Genomic DNA, 27,838 nt, shown 5'->3' on the forward strand with positions numbered 1-27,838 from the left:
GTTAGTTCATTGCAGTGTCTCACCAGTAGATGCCCCACTTACCTTAGGCTTCTCCTGTTCAGCAGGCTTCTTGTGCATGGAGTCAGTTTCTCAGCATCCATTACAGAATTACTCAGTATAACTTGAGTCCGTTTATTTCCCTCTCCTTAATGATATATGAGCTTGAGAAGTATTTCAAAGGATTTGCTGACAAACTTGATGTTACTCAACCTGAACTGAGTGATAGTGTATTTGCAGCCCAATGTTTAAGTTAATTTCTGAGGTAAACAAAGCAAAAATATAACCAACTCCCCTCTGCATCAGAGTAAGCTGATTATTGGATCTCTTAATGAGCTTATACAAGCCAGCTGATCTACTGTTGGTTAAGTTCAAAGAAGAATCTCCTCAATCCTCACTGATTCTGAGCTGAATTTCCCTGTAAAATCACTGAAGTTTGAAGCTGTGTCTACCCACTAGCCCTAACACAACTTTTTGCACTGTGTGTGGATCGGGTGCTGGCAGAACTCCAGGAGGGCAGCCCTCCCCACCTAAGTAATGCACCGTGGCAGCATGATACAGCCTCTTGGTTTCTTATAGATCCTTTCCAGTTTAGAAATGCTCTGGGGTTACTCTGTATATAAGAAATCCAAGGATCATCATGCAATTTTAAAAAGCCCAGGCCAAGATAAACCACAATGGTTCACTCATACTGCCTGCCAAATTACACAGTATTTTAGAAGAATATCCCTTATTATACTATAAACTTTAGTACATCGAGTTGCTGTAATTCTATCCTGAGTTAAACATGTTCTCAGGCTAACAGCTGCTGTGTTTATTAAACCTCAGGATACAGGAAGCATCTTCAAGCTTGTATTGTAGCAATTACTTACTGCGATGTTGAAACATGAATTGGTTATAAACAATAAACTCTACATGAACAGGATACTGCCGTGGATCTAGGACTAGCATCACATCTTGTTGATGCTGCTTATGATCATCCTGGTCCTGTTACTCTCTTGCTCTGTAAGTGCCTTCATCCACCTGGAGAAGCTCACCTTTGCTGAGTCCTCACTGGCAGCAAAGTCCTCACACAACAATGGGCAGCTTCTTCTGAGGAGAAAAAACTCCTGCATGGCCCTTCCCACCGCACACACAACCAACATAGTAGTAGGGGCTCCATACCCACCCCCTGTCCCAGTACAGGAACAGTCATGGTGATTTTTAAAACCTCTTTTTGGCTAAGTGCTTTGAAGAAGTGCTTTTACAAGCCGTAGGAGGTAAAGGGATTCACATGTGGATCTTTCCAGTCTCATATACTGAAGCCCTTCTACCTCTAGAAAAAATGTGTCATTTTGCTTCATTAAGCCTGATCAAATGTGTCTATTTTTGCCTTGCTAATTGTGGGGTTTCCCTTCAAAGAAATGTCCCTGGGCCTTGGAAGATTCAGTATACTTCCAGTACACTTCAGGGTCCTTGATGAAAAAGGTTTGTAGCCCACACTGTCAAAGTAAGCAAAAACAGTAACAAACCATTACACTTTCAAAACCACTTTCAACCTGGCCAGTTGTTTGAAGTCATGGACACCTAGATTAACATATGGTGGACATGTCCCCTGTAGGTCTCAATGTAAGTACAGCAACAGGTTCCCTTACCGAGGGCTTAGAAAATAGGCATTCAGGAAGGGATTGTTGATTATACTTGTTGATTACCTATTTGACCATTACTGATGTATCCACCACATCCTTAAAGGCTTCGTTTTAAATGGTGAATCAATTAGAGATAAAAAGTAGGAACAGTTACATGAAGAAAAATTTTGTAAATAAGTTGTGAAATACATGGTCTTCTTGGGGTTACACATGTGCCATAAAGTGTAAACAAGCATTCCTAAAAAAAAAAAAAAAAAAACCTTTTGGTTTTGTTCAACCCAACCCATATGCCTCCCACAACAATGACTCAATTCTTAGTGCAATTTCTATAACTGACACTCCCAATATCTTCAGTTAAGAATTTTAATGTAACCTCTTTTCTTGGTGTAACCAACAGGTCTTTGTGTGCAGAGGCTGCCAAAGAACACGCTTAGAAAGCCTACTACTACTCCAGGCTAAGAGAATGTGCCCTGGAAGATTTGGCTATTGGTCAACTTGTCTGCTGTGCTTGCAACCTTTTATAGACCCTTAACTTTTCTAGCCACAGAAATTGTTATAGACTTGATCTGGTTAGCTCAGTGGAAATTTTCCACCCTAAAAACAACAAACAACTTCAGGTCATGCCCATGTGAACTACAGTTCACTTATAGATTGTGCATGCTTTAGTCTGGAAGGGCTGCACTGCATCTTGATCCTTTCCTGCAGTCTGAAAGCTTCCATTTGAAGCTTTTTAGGTTATTTTAGTTCAAACTTCTCAGAAAAGTATGAAGAAAATAGCAAACAGTGCCTCACCTGAAACAAACCAGATATGAGAAAACAAAAATATTCAACTAAAGAAACATCACAAAATGTCTGCTTTAAGACTAATTGTAAGAAGCTGTTCACTGTTGAAACAAGAAAATCTAGCAAACAGTAAAGAGGCCTCCATAATTCAAAAAAAAGGGGGAAATAAATAAAAAAAAAAAAACAAAAAACAGAAGGAAACAAAGCAACATCATGAAGCACAGCACCATATTTATAGTAAATGGGGTTACATCTGGCTGGTGGCCAGTCACTAGTTGCGCTCCCCAGGGCTCCATTCGGGAGCCAGTTCTTTTTAGTGTTTTTATAAATTATCCAGATGCAGGACAAAAATGCGTAAGTGAGTTTGCAGATGACACTAAATTGGAAGGAGCTGTTGACTCTGACGAGGAGTGAGGCCTTGCAGAGAGATCTTGACAAATTAGAGGGCTGGGCAGTCATCAACTACGTGAAATTTAACAAGAGCAAGTGCCAGGTTCTGCACCTGTGACAGGGCAACCGTGGCTATATGTATAGACAGGGGCAAGAGAGGCTGGAGAGCAGCCCTGTGGAAAGGGATCTGGGAGTTCTGGTTGATGGCAAGTTGAGTAGGAGTCAGCAGCGGCCCAGGAGGGCCAACCGTACCGTGGGGTGCATCAGGCACGACATGGCTAGCTGGTTGAGGGAAGGGGTTGTCCTGCTCTGCTCTGTGCTGGTGCAGCCTCACTTCCAGCACTGTGTGCAGTTTTGGATACCACCATACAAGAAGGGTGTAAAACTATCAGAGAGTTTCCAAAGGAGGGCTACAAAGATGGCAAAGGTTCTAGAAGACAAGACGTATGAGGAGCAGCTGAGGTCCCTTGGTTTGTTCAGCCCAGAGCAGAGCAGGCCAAGGGGAGGCCTCATGGCGGCCTGCAGCTCCCTCACGAGGGGAGCAGAGGGGCAGGCGCTGAGCTCTGCTCTCTGGGGACAGCGAAAGGACCCGAGGAAACGGCATGGAGCTGGGACATGGGAGGGTCTGGCTGGGTGCTAGGGAAAGGTTCTGCACCCAGACTGTGGTTGGGTGTTCAAGAATCATTTGGACAACGCTCTCAGACATATGGTATGATTTTTGGCTGGTCCTTTGAGGAGCCAGGAGCTGGACTTGGTGATTCTTGTGGGTCCCTTCCAAGTCAGGACATACTATGATTCTATGATTCATTTTCTAAAGTACTTCAAAAGATGCGGACCCTGCTCAAAAGGTCCTGCACTCTTAGAAAAAGATAAAATATCTGCTCTGTCTCTCAACTCAAAGCACTGAATCCAAAGTGTCAAAATATTTTGGGATGTCACCTTAGATGGTCAGACAGCCCTTCCCTATGTAGCCCCACTTTCATATTACCTATTCCCGCCTGCGTGCAAAGAAAGCTCAGGTGTTTTAATACAAAATAAATGGCCCAACCAATGAGCAGACCAGGCTATGCAAACACCAGGCTATGAGATTTACACCTAAATCTAATATCTAATATGAGATTTATACCTAAATCCAGAGACGATCTATTCATTCTTTACTGCTGATACATAACCAAATTCTCTCTAGGTGTCATTGCCAGTTCGTGCACATCCCATAAAAGGTTTTCAGTACAATAAGCGGATAAGAAAATTACAGCAAAAAGTTCTATCTGGAAGTCACGAATACTGTAAACAAATTAATCACTTCTTTTAATACCAAAGATGTGATAAATATGGGAAACGATCTCTTTGGGGAAAAGGGTAGCTTTCAACAGAGGGATAGAGTACTTATTGTGATATTTCCAATGAGAGGGCTAAGGATCCAAGCAGATCCTTGGTAAAGAGTTCCCTAAACATCTGGCTTCTTTCTTAACTTCTGTGTCTTTCATAACACCAACTTGGAAAGACACCTTCTAAACCCAGAACCTGCTAGTGTGTGTGCACTCAGCACTGGAGCTAGGCTCAGTGAATTTACCCGTATGGGAGTTTTCATCACACTCTCACAGCTTCAAGTTGACAAATATTCAACTGCATAATTCTGACATTGGCCCCTCGCTAGAACAAAGCACATAAAATCCTCCACAAATTGATCAGTCATTTATATTAATTCAATACCAGCTCTAAGGTGCCCTATAAAGAAAATATGTAGAAGTCATCTATCAACATAGATTTCATTAACAAAAAAATAGTGGCTAAAGCTGGCCGAATTCTACACATTACATCAAGGATAAAATCTGACTACTTTTTCAGTCTTCCTAGCTGGATTTATAAACATTAGCTTATGCAAAGGGTCTTGTCCTTCAAATAATCAGCTGAAAAAGGGCAAGGGTTAGTTTTCAAGATTCTGCAGCAGCCAGCCAGCAGGACAGAACTGTTGTCCTGCTGAGAAAGCTTCAAGAGGAAGGGATTTACAGCACATATTCTAACTGTATTACTAACAGCAGATTAATGAAATAAAGCACATTCAGCACCTGCTAATTAAAATGAAAACCTATAAACAGAGAAATATTTGGCCTAAGGAACATGAAGGACAGCAGAACAGACAACAGATGCAAGGTGACTTGCAGACACAACACAAAATGGCCACACTTACAGAATCAGCTAGTGCCTGATTTCTGTCCCTCCTTTTCTTACTGAAATGAAAATTCAGCGATGTTGTTTTGTGCTGTTTCTCTGGGTGCCAAAGGGGAGAAAGTTCTCAGCAAGGACCAGACCTTCCAGCACCTTCCATGCCCCCTTACACCTCCCTCGCCCAGGTCCTCTGCATACAAAAAGCCACACTCACTCTGTTGCAGGGCAAGGCAGATGCATCCCACAAGCTGCCGTTCACGGAAGTGCCCAGACAATAAAAAGGATGTGAAAGAGACCCTAACAGTCAGAAACCATCATGTCTGTTCCTCCTCTCTGAGCAATTTCCAGCTTAGGTCCTTATTTCCTGATTGCTTCTACATTTTGTTGCACCAATTTATGTGGCGATAGAATTAACTGTTTGCATGGCAGCCAGAAGAAAGCTGCTTTTTGGTATCTTTTCACAGGCAAGGAGTTTTCCAGCATGTGTTTTTTCTTTAGGAGCAGGAGATGTTCCAAGCTGACCCTGCTACTGATGACTTATGGATGTTTTCAAGTACAGGGAGCAAGTAAAACAATTTTGATAAAAGTGACCAAAAGTTCAAATCTGTGTTGTTGAGATGAATGGAAGGGAAAGGGAATTTTTACAGAAACAGAAGGGGGAAAGAAGTTAAGACTCCATAGCATCACTCCAGCCAGTTTATGCAAATCCTCATCGTTAAAGATTATGAAGTATTTTTAAGATGTAAGAACTGTAGAATACAACAGAAACAATAGACTTAGGGGCTTTTAGCACATTCCAAGTACAAGAAACAGCCTGGATACAAAGAATATTAGTTTTTACTTTTGTTTGTTTGTTTGTTTTAAGTATTTTCAATCCTGTCTCCAATTCAGAGACAACTTCAGTACCAATTGTCTTACTAGAACTTTTTCTGTACTTTCACTAGAGGTCAAAACTTCACTTTGAGTACAGTGTTCAAAATGAAAATGAGGCACAGAACTGTAAAATGGACTACTCTGCACTGGGAGTGATGCTGTGGATGAATATTTTCAGCAGAAGCTGGAAAGTCCTACCAGAAAAGTGAGCACTTCACAAAAGAAGCCATTCTTGAAGTGCTAACGAGCTATTTCAGTCAACTAATTGCATTAACAGAACAGATAAAACTCATCATGGTAATGCCTTAATATCACATTGTCTTGCAGCAATGTGGTTGCTAAAAGAATTCTCCAGGTTCATAAGGGCAATAAACTGGCCAGTATGCAAGCAGAAATTACACAAAAAATCTGTAAAAAAATATACATCAAATGAAATGTTTAGTAACTTGTGCTAGCATATTAACTTTGGCTTACAAGTCTTCTCTTTAAGCAATTGCTTTGTAACATGTTTTCGTTTCATCTATGGCATTTTATTTTATTTTATTTTATTGAGCTGGAAGCTAAGCTTCCTGTAAAGGTAGTTAAAGGAATAATTTATGCTGCTGCTCAGGAAAAGTTTAACTCATTTACCTTGAATTGACATTACTACATAACAGTACTATTACAGAATCCTCACCAAAAAAAAAAAAAAAAAAAGTTAAAGATCAATGACCTTTTACTCATTTCATATTTAGATACTGGAATATGTTATGCTCATTTAAAATGCTAGGTTATGTCACATCCTTTCACACGAGACAGCTGCTACAATGCAAAGTATCAGCATATCCATCAGAGATAAAACATCTGTTTTGTGTTTTCCTAAACTAAAATGTAATGAACTACAAGATGTATGGTTTTCAAATAACATGAATACTGCCAGTATTCAATGCCTTGAACACCAACCACAAACATTTAACTGACACCCAAAGTCCAAAGGAAGGTTAGAAGTCAGGAATGGAAATGTTTGTGATTTTCTTGGGGGTTGCAGGGGCAGGCAGGGGTAAGAAGGGAATTCACAACTTAGTAAAAGTAAAGCCAAAGAAGCAATTCAGTTGACCCCAAGGTATTTGTTGATTTCAGCTGAAAAGCACTTTTAAGGCCTGGATTCAGAGAGTGGTTGCTGGGAGAGACTCTCTTGGGCACAGGAGTTGGACAAGAGGCCCAGGAGTGAACGATCATGGGAATCAAGCCCCCTCTGAGGTGGCTAGTGTCCAAAATGGGTCTAGCCAGCCAGTCTAGTCTTCTGTCTTCTGTTTCAACCAGTACCTCAGAGGAAGCAGAACAACTTTTAACTAAAAGGATGGAGAGTGTTCTTCAACAGGTATGCAGCACGGCTTAGGGACCATTTCCCTAGGAAATATGGTTCAGGCGAAAGTTGAAGTAAAACCTCTTACAGAGGTAGAGATCTGATGATTAAACCAGCACTTTTGTCCAGATAGCCTCTCTTTTCAGCCTTGTAAATTGAGAAATGGAAAATAATATATGTAATTCTGTACCGTGACAGATTATTATGCATTGAAGGAAGAAAATGCTTTTGAATATAAATATTTCCCTGTTTAACAAAACTGGTTTTTCTCTTCCTCCATTGAACAAACGAAGAGGCAATTATTTTCATGGTCTTGCTTAGGAGGAGAGTTCAGTATCTCAGGAATGCAAGTTTTTCCAACAGGTGTTGACTTTAGATTTTACAGTCTGTATGCCATAGGACAATCATTTTGTAACTGTTCAGTATTGTCATGAACATAATTAATTCTGACTGTTAGCTTTTGAGTAGCTTTCTCCTCATCGTAACTCCCAATGCAATAGATTTTATCTTTCTGTCAGGAAGAACATCTCAGAAGCGTTTCTGGAAAATGCCCCATCAGTAAGTTCATTTTGTACTACAAATCCCCGTGTTCCCTGTCCCAGGTTTTTAAGGAAAAGGGAACACTAAGAGGGAGTGAGGGCATTATGGTATCTTCTGATTGTGAAAAGGTGAATAAACAAAAAGGATCAAGCAGCAGGCATGAAAGGTGTTTAGCCAAGCTGTTGGCAGTAGACAGAGCAGCTCCCTGAGCAATGTAGGGAGCAGAATGAAGCAGAGCCAACAGCACCCTGACCATGGCACAGCTAAAGAAATCAAACTATTCCATACTACCTCTTCTGTTTGCAAGTCTCACCTCAATCAACCAGACAGGAATCCTAAATTGTGAGAAAAGATTACCAGAAAATAAGGAAAAAGATGGACTCACTGTTACTCCTCTGGAGGGTAAGATGAAACAGCATTTTCATTCTAGGTTAGGAGTTATTTGTGTTATCCTATTTATTTACCCTGTTGGAGTTCTCTTTTCTTCTAATAATAAAGATAATACTAGCCATTTGATTCACATTTGCATTTGAGGAAAAACAGGCCTTTAAACACCAGCGCATTTCTAGGCAAGAGCCCAAGGCAATGTCTACAGTGATCTCCTTAAATCAGAAATCAGCTCTTACTGCTGATAATCACAGCCTTGGTTACATCAAGCCCAGAGGAGCCTTACAGATTCTGTTTTAAGAACATACCACAGTGAGAAGCTATCCTTCTTGAGAAGGAACACAACAACGTTCTGGAGTGCGTTACATTCTTCTTTTTTAAACACCTCTGAGGCTTTCTTTTTTTAATGTGCTCTACTGCCAAAAATAGCACTACAGCTCGCCCTTATACATTGGCGTATCATAACCATTGGACCACAAGCTATTGAAAAACAATCAGGAGTTCACTTCTAACCAGCGCTTTTACCACCTCTGATATTTGGAGCACTTCCATGTTTGTCATGTCAGATGCTTAGACCACACGCAAAATTGTACAGTACACAAACGGGTGCAGAAAGGTGCCTGTTTAGTCAGTGATTAATTCCTCACCTTTTAGGCAGGAGTGCTGCCTGCCTGCTAGTTATGCCTCTAGATTTACTGACTTTTGCCAGTATTAAATCAGGCCCCAGTACATAGCATTTTCTTAGTCTTCACAAAGGGCTTCGCTATCCCTTGGGCAATAATGCACAACCTATTTTCAGAGGAAAACTTCCTTTTGAGAAGAGTTATTTGACTAAAAGTCTTATCTGGGCCTTCTCCTGAGCCCTCCTAGGAAGGGACACCCCTCTGCAATTGTGGGGAAGGGTAAAGCTGACCAAACACCTAACGCCCCTCTTTCTCCCTCTGTACGCTCATGGAGATGGAGAACCTCCATCCATCTCAGATTTGCTTTCCTCAGTATTATCCCTAGTCTAGCATAAAAACAATAAGAACTGGCAAGGTGACCAGGACCTTGGTCTTCTTCCCTAACAAGTATCTGCAAAATCCTGCTGCCTCCAACCAAAAGCAAGACTACTACAAAAGCAAGCCTTCACTACAGCGGTACCCGCTGTAAGCCCCTTGGCCCCCTAGCGGCTTCTCTAGACCCTTTTGCCAGCATGGTGACAACGTGAGGGTTTGACTAAAGCCTGGAGCTGCACAGTCCTGCTGCCAGAGAGATCTTTGCCCTTCCCCGTTTGGCAGCAGAGTCTCTGCTCATGATTGCAAATCAGGCATCCCACGGATGGGATGGAAATGCCCGCCAGCATCAGGCCACCTCCCAAGGGCCTCACTCACCACCTGCTCACCAAGCCTCCAGGGTCCTTGTCCTCCTTCAAAAAGGGAAGTGACACGGTGTGGCATCTGTGCACGTCATCGACTCCCACGGAGGTCAACAGCTCGAAGATAAGCACTTGGTAGGTTGGCATGATCCAGCACCTCCTTTCTCCTTTTTCCAAGAGAGGCTTTATGGAGGAAAGCTAAATGGGACTGCAGGCCCTGCTCTCGGCAGAGGTGACGGCCTCAGACTATGGCCACCAGCCAAGAAGGACGCAGAAAGAAACCCCCTCGCAGTGTGAAATGTTTGTGTGTTCACAACACGACCTAGTGAGCACAAAGTGACTCAGGGCCTAACACACAGCCCCACTCAGTGAGCTCCTCGTTTCCAGGGAAAGCTTTATCTCCCAATCACGTATAAGCAGATGATAAACATTAAAACACAATAGGATCAAACTATCCAGTTCACAGCATCTTCTCTTACAGACTTCAATTTAAAAAAACACCAGACAAACACATTTCTTTTTCAGACAGCTCCCTTTCCACCCTGGGCCTGCTGCTGTTCCAGGACCACTTGTTTGAGGCTGTTAACTCCTCTTGTGCTGGGCAGAGCGAGGCCTACTGTTAATTTTTCCCAATGTTTACAGCCTGTTATACTTTAATCAGTTTTGAGTTGCTGCCCAACAAAAATGACACTTCTAGGTAAATGTTAGGGAACAAAAAAGGAGCAGCTGGTTCACAGATCTGTGAACAGAGGCCTATACCCGGCTGTTTCCCTTGTTGGAGTCACAGGCCAGGTGTGGGATCCTAAGGTCAGCTCTGCCTACATATTTTTGTAGACTGAGATAAATGTAGTTAGAATTTTGTTAGTCTTAATTGTGGTGCCATACCTGATGAATGGGATCTTGCAACTCACCCACTTTTTTTTTTCCTTCAGTGAGCTCTTCAACACTGACATGTCAGCGCTACTACTACAGTCTATGGTAAAAACTGGAGAACTGCACATCATTCCTTCCACTCTTGTCAAATCACTAAAGACATTATACATGCAGTGATACCAGGTGAGTTGAGCAAATGTCTTACCAAAATGTCCCTGACAGTGTTAGTGAGACAAGCATGAATTCCTGTTCAGCAGCCCATCTCATTGCCCACCATTTATGTTTCTATTTAGAAAAAGTACAATTTCCTTTTGTAAAGTGTGTTCCTCCAACTTCTTGTCATCCTTTTACAAAGGATGACAAGAGGTTTTCAGATGGAGAGTACTTTACTCGGGTGGTACTATAGTGGGACATACAGGTGCACTTCTTCTGTTGTTTTTTGTCCAGGGCACCATCTTGTTATGTCTAAAAATATATTAGGGAAGGAGGAGAAGTAAGTCCTTGCTCTCACACCGGAGGACACAAATGCCCCTACAGTGTGTCTCTGCCACTGTGTCTGGGGGTCTAGACCTGAGGGCTACGAGCAGCATCACGTGCGGAGCGGCAGCTGTGGCTTTGTCCTCCCAGCTACAAAGAGCCCTTAAAACTGGACAGTGCAGTCTAGCACGGCATGCTTTTTGTTTCCTTCGAGAGGGTCACAGTGTTCTGTATAGATTGCCTAGTATTATTGTAGCAACAGGGGGAGAAAATATTAGTGCTCTGCAGCATTCAATTAACCATGACGTCACCTGACAGAGAACAGGCTCTGCCATTAGGCAGGAAGGAACAAAAACCTGGGGACCAGCAGCCGTGCCAGTGAGGAGCTACCAGTCAGGCTGACTGGCTGACTGCGGCCTGGTCTCCCGATGGGGCAGCAGCTCGTCATTTTGCAGCTTCTTTCTGAACAATTTGTTAAAGAGTTTTTAGCCTGGTGAGTTTTTAAAACTAAAACTAAAGAGTTTTTAGCCAGAAAGGAAGAAAGTGCAATGAGAAAAGGAATCAGTGGCTTTTTAAAGTGTTGGGTTCAGTCTGGATATTTTTCACAGGCTACAGTACTCTGTGAGAGAGCAATGTTTTGCAGTGCTGGTAGTGCCAGCAAAAATGTCATCCAAAGATAAGGAAGTGTCATAGTTAAAATGGGACATACCTGGGAATGCAAGAGACAGAGGAGACTGCCTCCAGCTGTAGTGCTGTGTTTTCCAACTGAAAATACAAGTCAACATTTACCCACAGATACCACACTGGGAAAATGACTCATGCCCAGTAATTCGAGTAAGCAAGAAACTTGTCCTTGGACAAGTTTTACATAAATAAATGCTGCCTTTTTCTTGGCATTTCCATGATAAAACATCAATTAATTAAAGCTTAAGAAAATACTATGATCTCCAGATTCGCAATGTATGTACACTGAACCTTAAATTTGGTTGGGATATCTGTGGTATGAGCCATAGGTGACAAAAAAAAATGTTTCTTCGTAATCCAAGAGCCTTCTTTTGGAATTCTAGTTGGAGTTCAGTTGTTCCCCTCCTGTCCCTAGTGGTATCCTTTCCTGTCAATAATTGTGCTCCCAAGATTACTCATACATTTTACATTAACCAGAAAAGAGGGCCTGCAGGGGCAGTCCCAGACCCCACTTAAATGCCTTCGCTGGGTTACTGTAGTACTGCAGTACTTGTTTTACAGGTCTCATGAGTATTGTCTTTCTCCCTTACACAGGCCAAGCAGCAAGGAAAGATGCAAGATAGCCTCTGCAGAAGTTAAAGCTATATAGATGCAAGATAGCCTCTGCAGAAGTTAAAGCTATATCTACCTATCTATCTATCTATCTATCTGTCTGTCCGTCTATCTATCTGTTGATATATAACCTGAGGGATAGGATGATACGGCAAAGGAAGGCTCTGTGAAATGGCATGTATCCTCTCTTTTGGGGCAAGTCTTTTACCTTATCTTTACATAAATGCCCACAATTTCTGCTATATGTGACAGAAGGCAAGGCTTTGGTTTCTTGTACAGGCTGTTAAATCTCTGAATGATTCACTATACCCTCTGAAGAAAAAAGAGTACTTACCCTTGGACCTCTTTATACAAGCTTTTTGTTGAGAATGAGATTGCTTCTGAACTCTTTCCCTATGAAAACTGCCATTCATTAAGTTGATTTGCACAAAATATCTGAAAATAACACGACATAACCTTTCTTTTCTTTCTAGGAGGCTTACACCCAGTGTTCAGGACTTGTTAGAAATGTGTGTTTCTTCACATTTAGTACATCACATATCAGTGAGATTTATGAAGCTAGTTTCACAATTCATTTTTCATTATGCATGTTTTGACGTAAGGGCTGAAGCCCGTAACGCTGAACTTGGTTTTATTTTTCATCTGGAAACTATGGCTGTGTAGTTTGTGTGGGTTTTGTTGTTGTTGTTTGTTTGTTTATTTTTAAACAAAGCCTCGAGGACTATTAATTGTTTTCCAGTTTGGGATTACGATTAACAGCTGTGAGGAACTATGTATATTTTCAGTCTTTTGTCTGCACTCAGCTAAATTCTGTCATTTCAATCACAAGTCCCTTGCTTGAGCTCCAGACAGAATACCATATTTATCAAAGTGTAAAATCAGTTTTGGAAGGCTAGAATGATCCTGAGAATCTGCAATATAAAAAATGTACAGGTTTCATGCCAGTGGTGTCCTGCACGTAAACAGATAAAAATAAATGTGTGCTAGCATTGGCTAACTGCTGTGAATTCATATACACTCATGACACAAAATCACTTCCCCAAAGAATATAACTGTACTGTAGCCTAAAACTCGCACTAGGTCCTTTATCTAGATTGAAATCTCCCTAATAATTTCTGGGGAAAAAAAATAACAAAGGTCATGTCAATCTGACTGGTATCTGGTAACCACTGCAGAGTTTACATCCGGAACAAACCTCTGTAACAGAGAGCTTGTTTTCTTTTTATCCCAGAATAATAATCAAAAAATTGTTCTTATATTCCTAGTCATCTTTATCTCCAAACCAGTCACATTGGCAGAAGGACCCATTGACCATTATGATGATAATGAACATTACCCTTTTCCTGCTAATAATAAACAATGAGTGATTTGGTGGAGACAGCATGTATTGTTGCTGTTTTTCCACAATTGTCACCCAAAGCTGGCCAGAGCTCTTAAGAACAATAGAGAAAAAAATAGTGCCTTGTATGTGTGGTTATAGATTGTGGAATGGAACGACTTTTGCTTGTTTGTTTGTTCATTTGTTTTTACAGTTAGATCAGCACTGCTCTGTTTACTGGCTTATTCCTTGTCCGCCTCTCATCGTCAGGTAGGTGCATGAAATGACAACAGTTTCAGCCTCTCCCACAGAAAAGAGAGGATCATGTCAGCAAGCAGTGAAGAGGAACATTTATTGAAAAACAGTAACACGGTTCCTCTGTGTGACCATGGCACTCCGGTAAATAAGGACTGAAAGTCTAGGAACATCCCTTTGCTTGGAGCCAACACAGTGGCAAAATTATCTTACTATAGTCCATAAGCCTTTTCCCTTTCCCTTTCCTATTCCTTTTCCTTTCCTTTTTTTTCATGATGGCTCTGAAAATGCCCTGATTTTGTGACAACGTATGTCTACTGTTGACCTGTCACCATGGTGAATTAAAAACACATCAGGATACGGATGCCTCAGACCATGCTCTGGCTCCACGGAGATGGGTGTTATTGATAAGGCTATCAAGGTTTCAGAGTACAAAAGTGTCTAATGCAGTGTACAGCTTGGCTGCAGCACACTCAAATGTTTACTAGCTTTAGATTTTACAGGAGTTTTGTTAATAGAAAATGCTCTGGGGTCTTCAGCTCCAGCCAGCCCCTATTCATATCAAATGCTACCTTATTGTTTCCTATTTCCTTCGTATGTAGATGATTGTCTTTTAAACATGAACTTGTCAGATGTACTCCAACCTACATTAAACACTGTAAACAAGTCATGAAAAAAAACTCACATACCCTAACTGTTTTTTTGTACTTTTGTCTTCAGGTCTCCTTCCTGAGGGATTTTGTGTGTGTGTGTGTGTGCGCGTGTGTACACGTATATAAAAAAGAGCTAAATGAACATATTGGGTGCTAGTAAACCATTGCTGCCAATGATGCCTTTGTGAGGTAATAAAAATGTGAGGTTCCTCTAAAAATAAACCCACAAAAAATAGCAGCCCAATAGCAGCAGATAGGGAAGGGTGAATTAAAACTCCTTTGGGCAATAGTTTTTATTACTGTACCCAACTCTAAGACATATTGCTGTCTAGTGACTTAGTGAACAAAAACTGCCTAGATCCTGCAAAATTTAAGTGTGCACTCAGCTGAAGGTAGCGAATGGTCCCAACAGAAATCACAGTAATAATGAAAAGGCCACCACTTTCATGAATAATGCATCCTTTTTTTATATCATTTAATTCTGGTGCAAGGCAGAGACTTTGTATCTCTGGGATCATTATAGCGAAGCTGCTGTTGCATACGTGAAGAAAAAGAACTGTGTATGAGCTGCGTAATAGCTTTTGATACCAATCAGTCAGAAAAATGAGAGCTGCCATCCTAACGTTGTCTTCTGCTCTATCTGCTGACTTGTTCACTCTTGCCATCAATAGCCTGATTATGGCATCTGTAGATGTGTTTGCCAAGAAGGCAAAATTTGAAAGACCCATGCTCAAGAAGCTGGAGTTCTGCTTATGTAGCTTATTATTACTTGGTCTGTCTAACTTTTCAGAAACATACCTAAGAGTTAAAAACAGCAGTATGCCACCCCTCCTGTCAATTAAAGGTTCAAGCTAATTTTCAAACTATGCTTATTTATAAAGTCTTTTTAGTTCCTTGTACACAGTGGTATGATTTATTTTTGTAAGTAAAAAATACAAGAATAAATGTTGTGATAAGAACATATATTCAAACGAGTATCTTAATCATTGCTTATTATTCTGTTTTCCCCCTAAGTTAACAAACACAAAGTTATGTTTCCAGAATTTGTTCCCACTGAAAATTTACAGATTCTATTTTATGGCATGTAAATATAAATAAAAATCAACTGCATAAGGCTCATGAGCTGTAACATCTCAATCCAAACACAGCCTGAGAGAAGTGTAATGGTGATTAAAAAGTAATATATGATAATAAGACATTCCTCTTAATATGTTAGAATTGTTAATATTTTTGCTAAAAAGTACAGAGATATATTTGCCTAGCCCTGTAAATAATAATAATAAAAATCTAGTTTTGATGGAACTCTGCATGGGGAAGGTCAATGAAAAGATCAGCAAATATAGGCCATGTTATCAAATGGCTTCATTCATTGTGAGCCTTTATAATATAGCTTCCAAGGATTGAGAGTATGTGCTTAATAAGATTGCTTCAAAATTTACTAAAGCCAGTGAGAGTCCTTTCGCTGTTTTCAAGCCCCATAATAGATAAAAGTGCATACATTATCCAAGAAACACTAGCAACAGTCAGACTTCTCAAGTCAACTGCAGCACCAACTTTAAGACATATTAGCAGAGTCCTCTGCACAGCCAGCCTTAGTTAGTAAAACCACAGAAAACCAAATTCTTTTGCATATATGAATTCAAAGAAAAGCATTTGATCCAGAAGATTAGAAACAGCTAAGCATTCTGTAATTTGTAGTTTCATTGCTGCTTTCACTTTTCTTCTTGTTTCAACTTTTTTTTTAACAAAACAATACTAAGATAAAGCAGATGTATTTGTAAATGAAACAGATTTTGAAACAGACTTTAAATTATTTTACCTCACGTTTCAATTAGAGAGCCTCTATTGAAAAAGCAAATCACTATATTTAAATCAAAGAGGCAAGAGAGCACACACTAAGGAACTAAATACCCAAAGTTATCTGAGATAAATGTTTAAGCAATTTTATTTTTAGCTGTTGAGTGCAGCATTTACCTGAAGACTTTGCAAAGGAAATACCATGTAGGTATTTCTGTGATCTCTTCTACTATTTTTGGAGCACTAATCTACACATTTTTAACACCACTTTAACCTGAGGATGTTATCCACAAACCTGAACATGGGAGACTCTTAAACATATGTACACATTGGAACAATGACTTGAGAAATTACTTAAACATGAACTTGGAATTACAGAATGGAGAACATGCTTGTTCTGTATCAACTGCAACACTAAAAAGCAATTTTCATTAAAAAGAAAACCCCAAGATTTCTAAAATCAGTGGAAAAAATAATTTATTGCAATTTATTTTGCACATTAACATGAAACATTTATACATATATATTCTGTGCTCATAAAGTATAGTAGATAGACAATTTTTATACACAAAGTAATTGCACTATCCTATTTTATAATGCAAATATTCAGAAATGTCAAACAGATAAGAATGGATATTATTCACGCAAAAATGCACCATACATTGAAGTTACGGAAGGTCTAACACATCTGAAACCTTGTCCAATTTTACCAAATGTATCAGCTGGTAAAATAAAAGATACTATGTCCCCTTACAAGCTATATATCTTTTAATTATGCCATGATGCCAAGAATACCATCAGGTTCTCCCAAGGAGTAATATAAATTTTTTTCTAAAAATTAGAGACCAAAACAAAAGGCAACCATGACAATCATGTCCTAGCAGTATGCCTGTCAATTCTGGGAGCTCTATCAGAAAAGAATTAGAGCACTATCAGTGGCCTAAAATTGTCCAGCAAACTATTATTAACATGACAACTTAATTTAGTTAATATAAAACAATGCAAAATACATTGCAAGAGAACAGCGTTTCAGTAAAAGTACATCAGCACATGCTTCAAATGGCAGTGTCAGACAAACAACTGCCTCCTTTCAACATAGACAATGTTTACTTAGTGTCTACAAAGCCAAAATGCAGGATGACATCAAAAGAGGTACCTTTTTCTAACCAAGTTTTAACAGTGCATCAAGTGTTATTCACAAAATGAACAGGAAGCATGGTAATAGCAGAAGTAAATCTGATAAACAAGTTTTATAGAATAGTTTTCATAATGGTGCTTTATGTATTAGTTTTACAAATAGTTCTTTAGGTTCTTCGTTCTGCCAAACAATTGAAATGCTTCCCATCTTTCCAGAAATGTCACTGATTTTTGCAACCACTGTACTGCAAAGATGGAGATGAAGATGGTATGAAGCATCAGACTGAAGTGGTTATTTGTGGCGTGCATATTATGAAATTTTTATTCGGTGATAGGAAGGGCCACATAACTGACATGCAAAAACGCATATTAAAAAGAAAAAAGAAAGCTTGAAATACATGCCCATAGCAGAGATATAACAATACCAAACACTAAGGAAAAAGTAGCAAGCAAGCCTGGAGGAAAATGATGAATATGATTTCAGGACTAGGGCAAAAGACAATGTTACTGCACATGGCAATGGGAGATACAAAGTGAAGTAACATCCATAAACTCATCCTTACTGCCTGGCCCTCTATTTGGAGACAGTATTGCACCCTGTTCAGCATCCTTTTCCTCTTCCCTCAGCTCAGAAAGCATCTTGCTTTGTTTCCTTGAGTGCATGCAAGTAGAATTTGAAAAGTAAGGGATTTTCTTTGAAGCAACAACATAGTGGATCAATGCAGTGACAAAATATGTTTGACAACTTGCAACCAGTATTAGTAAATAATAAAAATAATAGAACAGAGCATAGTTAACAAAAGCGTTTCTTTCGTACATGTTTGTTGTATGTAAGAACGTAGTAGTTCCTACATTCCCTGATGAACTACTAGCTCTGAGATACTTTAACTTGTTCCAATTAGTAATGTGGGGACGTGGGAGAAAAACATATTTGGAAGAGGGGAATGATGGAAATTGCAGTCAGACATCTGAGGTTCTCTGCAAGCTTTATGTTTTATAAGTCAATTTCTCATGAGAGAAGCTGCAGTTGAACCTCTGTTCATGCAAGCAAGCAGACAAGTAAGTAGTCAGAGTTGCTTTGGTTCTATGTACATTTCTGATACAATTCTAAATTTTGCTGGAATGGTATTATGGAAGAGATAACTTAACTGGGAATAATGTAAAGGAGCAGCATTCCGAACAGACAGTGATTCTTGTAAAACAGATCTTTCCCAGAAATAAATGCTGCTCATTCACTATAGAGATGCCAACTTGGTAATCAAGTCTGAAGTATGATGAGTTGCTCCAACCCTATCATGTTCTACAGGCTCAGTGAAGATATGGCATATTTTAGACCTTGGTTTCATACCTCTATGCCAGCTGTAACCATTTTGTCCTCTTCCCCCACCATATATCAATTACTAGGCTTCCGGGTAAAATATGCTAACAGATTTGTGAATGCTGAGCTAATCAATCCCTTAGGTATATAATGAAGAGGGGAACACATCACTAATATGACTCAAACCTAGATTTAAAGATATTGGAGGTAGAAAACTTCACAGTAAAAGAATTATCAGCAGAAATATCTTCAGGATGACTTAAAAATATTTTCAGGTTTACTTCTTTAAATCAGTTCCTGCAATATTCTGGAGTGACCATTCAAGAAATATATATAACATGTAGATCCCAAATATATGTTAATATGCAGTATTAATCGTTATGAATGGCCCCCGCTGAAATTAATCACACTACACATGATAATAAACATAAGCATGTGTATATGTTTGAAACGTCAGATGGAGTATCAGAAAAGAAAATCAAAACTGTACCTTTGCAAAGCAATTACTCTAAGGTAATACCACATAAAAAGTTGGTTATCTGATTTCTGCTTTTGGATTACAACTATTATATACAGACTATAAAGTGCCAGAAATAACAACAGTTTGGAAATCTTAAAGTAGGAAATCTTAGAGCATCTTTTTGTGTGTGGACAGATGAAATGGTGCAGGGAGTGAAAAAGAATGAAAAGACCATTAGAGAATGATCTTCTTTCAAAGTCACCTCTGACAAAATGATTATCAGTTTCATTCACCACATGAATTATCTTTCTACTTTCGTATTCTCTGAAACTTACTACAACATAAAAGAGATACCTGTGATGGGGGAAGTCCTTCTGTGTATGATAATTATATGTATAACTGAAACTAACAAAAATCAAGAGAGACTTTTCAAGTGTGCTTAAGCTGTGACTCTTAAGTGCTCCTGACAGCAGTTTTCTGTCAGGTTTATTTCTGCCCCTATATCCCCCTCTACAAAGCTGAATTATTAGATAATGGTAACAGCAGGTACCTCGCAGGGCTGCTGTCAGATATTATACAAGATCTCTAAAAGGAAATGGCAATATTTAAAATTATAAACTTCCTGAACCTAAACTTAAAGTCATGTGAGATTGAAACATAGAAAACACAACCTTGACTCAGTACTCATCTGAAGTTTTACATTTCAAATTACAATATTCCCTGATACAAATGATAGGACATATTTTTTTAATGCAGAAAAAAGTCTAAGGTGTTTAATTAAAATATATTGCATATACAAGTATGGATTTGAAAAATGGTAGCCATGTGAAATTACAGTTAACCTTGATATAGAACAAAATCATAAAAGTACTATCAAAAGTGGTGCCCAGAATATTATTACAAGTAATATTTACTAAAATACAGAATTCAGTGGAGTTAAAGTACAGGCTTTCCCCTGAATTTTAATACTGAGGGGTTAATATTGGGAGTTATCATTAAAAAGTCAATATACATATACTTGGGTTGCAGTGGTATTAAAGTTAGAGCCGATTTCCTAAAGATCCCAAATGGTTTAGCAGCCTAAATTTCATTTTCAGAAGCACATGAGAATTCAAAAGTACAATTAATTCTCTGTGACTTTTCAGTTCAGTAAAGGTAACTGATGACTTGCATTATTTTAGTCTGGTATTTTTAAGATTAAATACATTAGCTTAGAACCCTTTCTTTTTGTATTACTTCAGGACAAATTTCAAGCTATGTGTATTACTTTTACCCACTTTTCCCCGTTTGCAATGGGTGGAATGTATGCACCTGCTCAGCTATGGCAAATCAACTGGCCCACAGTAACCTGATTACGTGTCTAAGTTTGTAGCCCACTTATGAGTCTAAATCTCATTGTCCTTTAATAAGATTTTGGTTACTATGTGCCCAAACTTCTGAACTAGACATATAAGCTCAAAGACCACTTAGTGCTTGAAGAGCTTTACACTATGTCATTTTGACAGCAGGATTTAGTTTCATATGTCATTCAGAAGACATATTTTTCACCCTGTATATTTTTAAAGTAAGACCTCTATTACACAACAGTCTCTGTCCAAGCAAGCAGATCCATCTGAGATTAACAGAACACCACACACATCAGGTGCAAATTTGCCTGCAAGTAGTTGCTGTACTGTTGCCTAAATATTTGAAGGCACATTTATTCACTCACTGTAAGAAATAAAATGGTAAATTTTGAAGTGCTGATAACCAGACATGTCAGCTAAACAGAAACGGACATTATATTGCAAAATCTAGTACAGTGGAGAAATCCGTAAGAGAGAGAGAGATAAATATTTAAACGCTTGGCATTCCCTCAAGGACTTTTTAAAATATGAAAGTATTCTTTCAGGGATTGCACAAACTCCGAAGGCAAATAATCACGGCCTTTAATCTGCTGTCAAGATAATAAATGCATTAATGAAAGTGTGTACAAAACTGTTCATTTCTTCCAGGGAACATTTATTTTGCAAATGCAAATGGATCTCAGTGGTTTAGATTAAATTTTTCATATTTATACCTTGTTTAAAAAAAAAAATACACTTTGGTTAGTCATACCTCTGTCTCTGTACTCTTTCTGGACAAAAACCAAACCTGCATTGGTTCTTTTTTACCCTTCATAGAAACTGGACCCCTATATTCCAGGTGGAACTGAGGATCTGAATTTTCTGGTGACATAAGACACCTGAAATTGAAAGAGAAAATATGTAAATCTATGTACTATGCACACATGCCATGCACTATATAAAATATTACACATACAGATACGTGAGCAACTTAACAAAACAGTTAAGTCTATCTTCAGATCATTATTATATTTGCATACAAATAATGTTGTATCATAATACACTCTGCAGTGGTTTCATATGAACTCATGCACTTAAATAATGCAAGATGATAAGGAGGAATAATTTTAAACTAAGAAAGGATGGATTTAGATTAGATATTAAGAAGAAGTCCTCTACTATGAGGGTGGTGAGGCACTAGAACAGGTTGCCCAGAGAAGCTGTGGATTCCCCATCCCAGGAGGAGTTTAACGACAGATTGGATGGGGGCTCTGAGCAACTTGGCCTGGTGGGACATGTCCCTGCCCATGGCAGGGGGTTGGAATTAGGTAGGTGATCTTTAAGATCCCTTCCAACCCAACCCATTCTATGATTCTGTGATTCTAATGTTTTGATAGGTTCCCATCACTATCAATTCTGAAGACAGTTTGATGTTACATGGAAAAAGTGCTTTAAAATGTCAACAACAGTAAAAATGGTTACTCACTTACCTGTATGTATACTCAGAGACATTGATCTTTCCTTTTTCTCCAGTAGTTTCTGTTCTGCTTGTTAGATTGACTGTATTTCCAAAGAGGCAGTAACGTGGCATCCTTTGGCCTATGACACCTGTGACTACCTCACCAGTATGGATTCCTATTGTTATCTTTAGAGAGAAAAAATAATGGTTGAATATTTAAAATCAGTGTGGCTAATCTGCTGCTTCCAACTAAATACAGGTATTATGCCATTTCTATTAACTAGCTTTTTTTTTTCCCCAGTGGACAATTCCAGCTTCTTCAAAGTTTTGTATTTTGTGTCATTTTGTCTCTTATTTATTATTTTATTATTGTATTGTTATGTCTCTGCCTTCCACAAGAAAGAACAAACATCATATTTTTCCAACATGCACCATGCCATATTGCTATTACATACTGTGAAATAAAAATAAGTGGAGAGAGTGGCATACTCTGCAGGTGTGTGTTTAATGAGCTCTCAAAGATGCAGAAATGGATGGTTTAGGCCAAGAAAAAGACTGTTTCTCAGAGGAAATATGGTATTTTGCACTTAAAAGCTCAAGGACAGGGGTTTGAAGAAACTCATTCTTATAGCACATTATGGTTACTGTAAAGCCCCCAAATCAAACCTTCTCACTTCCTTGCCCACTGAAAAAGTGAAAAACACAAACCTAAGCTAAGTGTTAGAGCATCAGGCTTCATATAAATAGAAATATCTATCAAACTCATTATTTATTTTGCCCTCAGAGCTTTTTGATGAGGACAGGTCATTAACTGGTCAATGCACCCTCATCAATCCTATATTAATGCACCAACACCTTTAAAAGTCCCATAATGACTGAACTTCCACTAATATACATTATTGTTAGAATCATAGCTGTAACTGCCTATGGAACCATACTTTTCTATTTATAATGCAATTATTTTCCCATGCTGACAAGAGAATCTCAAGCACAACTGAAAATGTCAACAAGGGATACTATTGTTCTGTTCATTGAGATGAAGAAGACTCAACTAATTGTATTTGATGCAAATTTGTTGATTAGATTAAAAAGATCAGAAAACAAACACACATGACGTGGACCTAATTTAGTTCTTTAAATGGCTAAGTGTAATTTTAAGGTCTGAGGAACTATACATACTACATCTACATGTGACTCTTCATATTATTTGTAGAAATCTGTCTCAGAATAAAGTTTACACAGACTTTAGCATTATGATATTAGACTTTATTAGACACAGACTTTAGCATTATGATATTTCAAAGCATTATCATCGTATCAAAGAACAGGCTCTTCATTCAAGCCCACACATTTACTAACCTGTACAGGCTCACCATCTACTTGAACTTGGCCTGCTATTTCCATCATATCCAATGCCAGGTGACAGATAGATCGTGCATGATGAATGCAAGGCTCTGGTAGACCACTCACTGTCATATACTTGTCCCCAACTGTTTCCACCTATTGTGCAATAGGGAAGACATGCATTGTTCAATTACTTGAGTTCAAAATACTTACTGTGGACTTTAGAGTACTAGAATGGATGTAGTACTTCCTTCAAGGCGGCTTGTCCTTTCAAATATTTTCCCTTCGAATTCACTCAAATCATCCTAATTCTAATGACCTCTTCTTGTTATTGATAAGCATTTATTGTATTGATAAACATTTAGTGTATTAACAAATTAAAATAACACCGATTATGTGAACTTCAGCCTCTCTTTTCGGGTCTTCTAGAATTTGTGTAGAAACTGAGTGCCATGTTTATTTTGACTCACACACTCGATTTACTTGGTATAGGACATAAAACTTATTTCTAGAAAAAACTAGCGATGGATTTTATAAATATAACACACAAGCATACACACGTACATACATATATGAGACGTACATATCTACTTTTCTATCTCGTAACAGCTATATCTGCAACTATACCTCATTGCTACCAAAGGAATGAAATTCACATTGAATAACCAAGTAATAGGTTATAATTTACAACCAGGAGACCCAGGTATATGACTTAAAGCACGGGGTCAGCAGAACAACAAACTGCTTACTTAAGTGTTTATATTTGCTAAATGTGGAAGGAAAATGATATATCCACCCAATGGGTGACTGTGCAGAAACACTGCTCGAAACCATGCCCTTTATGTTCCTTCACACAATTAGAGATAAACAACATACTCTTCTTTAGCTATGTAGTATCAGGCAACACCGTTCAAATAAAACTACTTTTTTCAAAAGCCTGAAGTCCAAAGGATGGAAAAGAGAGACATTACAGTAAATTATTGAAAAGTCGCAGTTTAAATTACTTGAAAATTTTCCGCTTACCTTGTAAACAAATGGATTCCTTCGTGAATCAGTTAGAATATCAAATCTTGTGTAAAGATCATTTAAAAGATTAACAATCTTCATGGCTCCCTCTCCAGAGGCATGTTTACTACAGAAAGCATTGAATCCAACAATGCCACTAAAGAGAATGGTGACATTGTCATACCGCTTAGCTGGAACAGGACGTTTGTGTCTCAGTTCATTTGCCACTGATGGTGGTAGAACAGAGTACAGTAACCTAAATGAGTAAGGAAAGAAAGGCAAAAGCAAAAAAGAAAGAAATTTAAGAAAGGACTTTACATATTGCAGACATTATTAATTCTTCTGACATGATCCATTAGTAGTGTCTTGGATCATTTCTACTTACTGCTTAAGCATTTCTGCTATATCTACTAACCCGTCAGCGTGGTGGTACAGAAAGATAAAGTAAGTGGTCTACAGAACTCTGTCAAATAGTAACATTTTGGGCATTCATCAGATTCACCTCGCTACAGCAATGGCAGGTAAGAAAGCTTGCAAAACTGCTATTTTAGGTTAATTAGTAAAGCCAAAAGGATTGCCAGTTCACTTCTCATAACTGTCCATATAAAGGAAGGAGCCATCAAAAAACCTGTGTGAGCTACAGCCTACGTTGCAGAAGACATCTGACAATCTGAATTAAGGAAAACCCCATCAGGAATTAAAATGAAATGCTCTTTCTTGACTCCAAAATTACTGGCGCTGCATATCTTTTACATTCCTTCCCAGATTCTTTTATTTTGTGAAGAAGGTACCTATAAATAATACATTGCTGTGACTGTTTCAGATCAAAATCAGGATTTTGTTCTTACGTGTCTGTCTTTTTCTTTTCATCTTCCAGTGCACGCAGTGTGTGCTGCAGTCTGTCAGTGAGGATCTCAAGCTCTTGAGTCAGCTTATATTCCTCTCTGAACTGCTCTCCCAAAAGAACCAGATCACGGGTAGCATCATGCAATGGAATATCACTCAGATACAACCCTCTTCTGGTTAAATCATCCAAGTTCATCACACTGCAATGTGGAAAAACAGATAATAATATGGGTACAATTAAGTTTGCCAAAGGAGCATTTAAACTTCAGATGAACAGCAGAGATTGTGGAATAATAGAAAAAAAAAAGATTATGTTTCTAAAATTCTGATGAAATGTATAAATTATTCCATCTACAAATTACCTTGTGTTCACTTGTGTTAAAACATGTCTCTTGATTTTTTAATTTAAATATAGAATTCTTACTGAGGAGTTCCATGAACATATGAAATGCACAGTCTTCAGTGAACAAATAAAAGTGAGATTATGTTAAGGTAGCCTCTACTCTTCCTGTCTTCATCCACTCTCTGTTTCACTTTTACACGTGAGATTAATGAGGTAATCTGGCATACTACGTCAATAAACTTTTAGATAAAGCCCTCCATTCAATTCCCAGTCCCAACCACTCTTTTTATAAACATCACTGCTCTTTTAAATTAAAGCTTCTGAAAAAAAAAAAAAAAAAGAATCCTCATAGGAAACTAAATCATAGTGACATCTCAGCTTTCCCAGAATAAGAAATAAAGGGCAAGACTTGCCAAAAATCACTGAATCATGAGATATTCTCACTTGTTCAAACTAAGACAGAGCATCCCAATGTTTATATTGAATTATTTAATAATCAGCTAACTTCTGATGTTTAAATGCTCCCTCCTCTTTCAGTATAAACCAAATTCAATTAAATCAATACTTGAGCCAATTCATCTCCGTAGAACTACTCTCATAAGTGCTCATAAAATTAGTAATTGTAAAATGAAAATCAATATTACAGAACTCTTATGGTTTAAAGTACCTTGGTGAACAAAGAAAGAGAATGCTGTCTGCTTCAGGCAAGTAGATCATTTGCCCTTTCAGGCGTAAGCAACTGATTTCTGTGCCAGTCAACTCATCTTCACACTCCAATTTCTCTACATCTAACAGCCCCTCCTGGTGATAAAAAAAAAAAGTCACAATTATTATATAACGGCATTGGCACGTGTGTTACTTATCACAACATATATGTAAGTGCTTTCACAAGGAAGGCTGTCAGAATGTCTAAAAAAGTTACACCCAACGTTAAAACCCAATTATCATTTGAGCACAATACACTATCCTTACTTTAATACTATGATTTTCTACTTCTAAGTTATAAAACATGGTATCTTTATCTTCATGTTTGTAACTTCTTGTTTTCTTCTGTGTGATTTCTTCACAATGGTTTGAAACAAGAATTGCCTATTCTGTGAAGTTCTAATTGTGCCTGGGAGAATCTCTTAAGAAATCTTGTTGGTTTCTCTCAGGTACAGTTTTCTATAAATAAACAGGCTCTTTAGCATAGTAGGCTCTACTCTACATGCTGCATTGCTTCACATTGCTGCCTCCTCTCCTCCCCTCCCTAGAGAAAAGGGTACAGAAATGTATAGGAATGTATGGGCTCAAGCAATAACATATTTCATATTTGTCTCCCATATTGTTAAGAAGCAAAAGTGCATGTAATTACCTTTCTACATTTACTTTCGTACAATGCCGTATGTGGGGTTGGCCCCTTGCAAAGAAAGCATCAGGCATGAAGTAAGTGTACTTCACCATTCCTATAAAGCATTTAACCTAACTACTAAACATGAATTCAGACCTGACACTTTTTCTTGTCTCAAGACTCAAAAGGGATTGAGCTTACTACTGTTCAAAGAATATTTTCTGAACGCTTCTGCTTTTTCAGCACTTCTTATCTCTCCAAAGCATACTTACTTATATAAAAGCCAGGTGAATATTCTCTAATTACCTTGGTCCTCAGTACAAAGACTGTATTGATATGTGAGAGAATCCCATGAAAACTAATATCAATATGAGGCCGGACCAAGGAGAAAACTGACAACAGACTGCAATTTCCTGGCTGCAGCTAAAACGTAAAGGGGAAAAAAAAAAAAAAGAAAGAAAAAATGAAATGTTTTACAATAAAAGTATACATGGAGTAATTATATTCAATTAGCTTAGATGACAATACTGAACAGAAGAGAATATGTACTTTATATATTTCTCCATTAGAACACAAGGTTTTCAAATTAAGGATTTTACAACAAAAGTATGTTAGAATTCAAAGTACAACTCTAGCCTGCAAGATAACCGTGTAAATTTGTGTTACGCTATTTCACATTAATTATGTGACAAACTGCCCCCATTCTACAGTAAAGTATAAAAAAACCTCTTCAGTGTTTTCCTCTTAAGTATCCTCCCTGTAACTCCTTTTTCAATGATAATCCATATTCTCTAGAGTGTCATCTGGTAGCAAGGATTCCAATGGCCATCCTCAGCAGGCTAAATAGTTATAGCTGTTCCATGAACAACCTTTAGAAAAATTTTCAAAGCTCTTCTTTCAAATCATTCCACAAAATCCAGGAAGACATCACCACAAGCCAATAGCAGGAAAAAGTAAATAATGTAAAATTACATTTAAAAAATATGGCTATGATTCATATACAACATAGTATGTCCACATAACTATAAAGGCCATTTGTTTTTTTCATTCTTTTCCTTTTGTTTCTTTCTATCATATCATTTCTTCCTATTTTTTCCTACTGCTTATTTTTAGAAGCTCTGTCCTTTCAGGCA

The 27,838-nt window shown here is 38.3% G+C and overlaps 2 protein-coding genes across 5 annotated transcripts in view; both read right to left on the reverse strand.

The window, feature by feature from the left end:
• Positions 1–5,160, reverse strand: part of TDO2 (tryptophan 2,3-dioxygenase) — a 44,243-nt gene extending 39,083 nt beyond the window's left edge. Inside the window, exon 1 of one of the 2 annotated variants that reach the window (XM_083834415.1) lies at positions 4,990–5,160. The gene's annotated coding sequence lies outside the window, so the exon portion shown is untranslated. Of the gene's footprint in view, positions 1–42; positions 412–4,989 lie in introns of those variants that run through there. The other variant, XM_083834416.1, reaches the window with a different exon arrangement.
• An 11,438-nt stretch (positions 5,161–16,598) lies between these two features.
• The window catches only part of GUCY1B1 (guanylate cyclase 1 soluble subunit beta 1), a 42,309-nt gene continuing 31,069 nt past the window's right edge, over positions 16,599–27,838 (reverse strand). The window contains exons 7-15 of one of the 3 annotated variants that reach the window (XR_014583775.1): positions 27,012–27,128; positions 26,043–26,176; positions 25,035–25,232; positions 24,205–24,442; positions 23,197–23,337; positions 21,869–22,023; positions 21,151–21,277; positions 17,839–17,927; positions 16,599–17,520 (exon numbers count right to left, since the gene is read on the reverse strand). Coding sequence is in view for 2 of the 3 variants with exons in the window: in XM_083834413.1 (XP_083690539.1) it covers positions 17,497–17,520; positions 21,151–21,277; positions 21,869–22,023; positions 23,197–23,337; positions 24,205–24,442; positions 25,035–25,232; positions 26,043–26,176; positions 27,012–27,128 (1,134 nt within the window). In the remaining variant the exon portion in view is untranslated. Of the gene's footprint in view, positions 17,928–21,150; positions 21,278–21,868; positions 22,024–23,196; positions 23,338–24,204; positions 24,443–25,034; positions 25,233–26,042; positions 26,177–27,011; positions 27,129–27,838 lie in introns of all 3 variants that reach the window. The other 2 variants (XM_083834413.1, XM_083834412.1) reach the window with 2 other exon arrangements.

This window comes from Anser anser (genome assembly GCF_964211835.1).
Source record: "Anser anser genome assembly, chromosome: 4".
Classification (NCBI taxonomy): Eukaryota; Metazoa; Chordata; class Aves; order Anseriformes; family Anatidae; genus Anser; species Anser anser.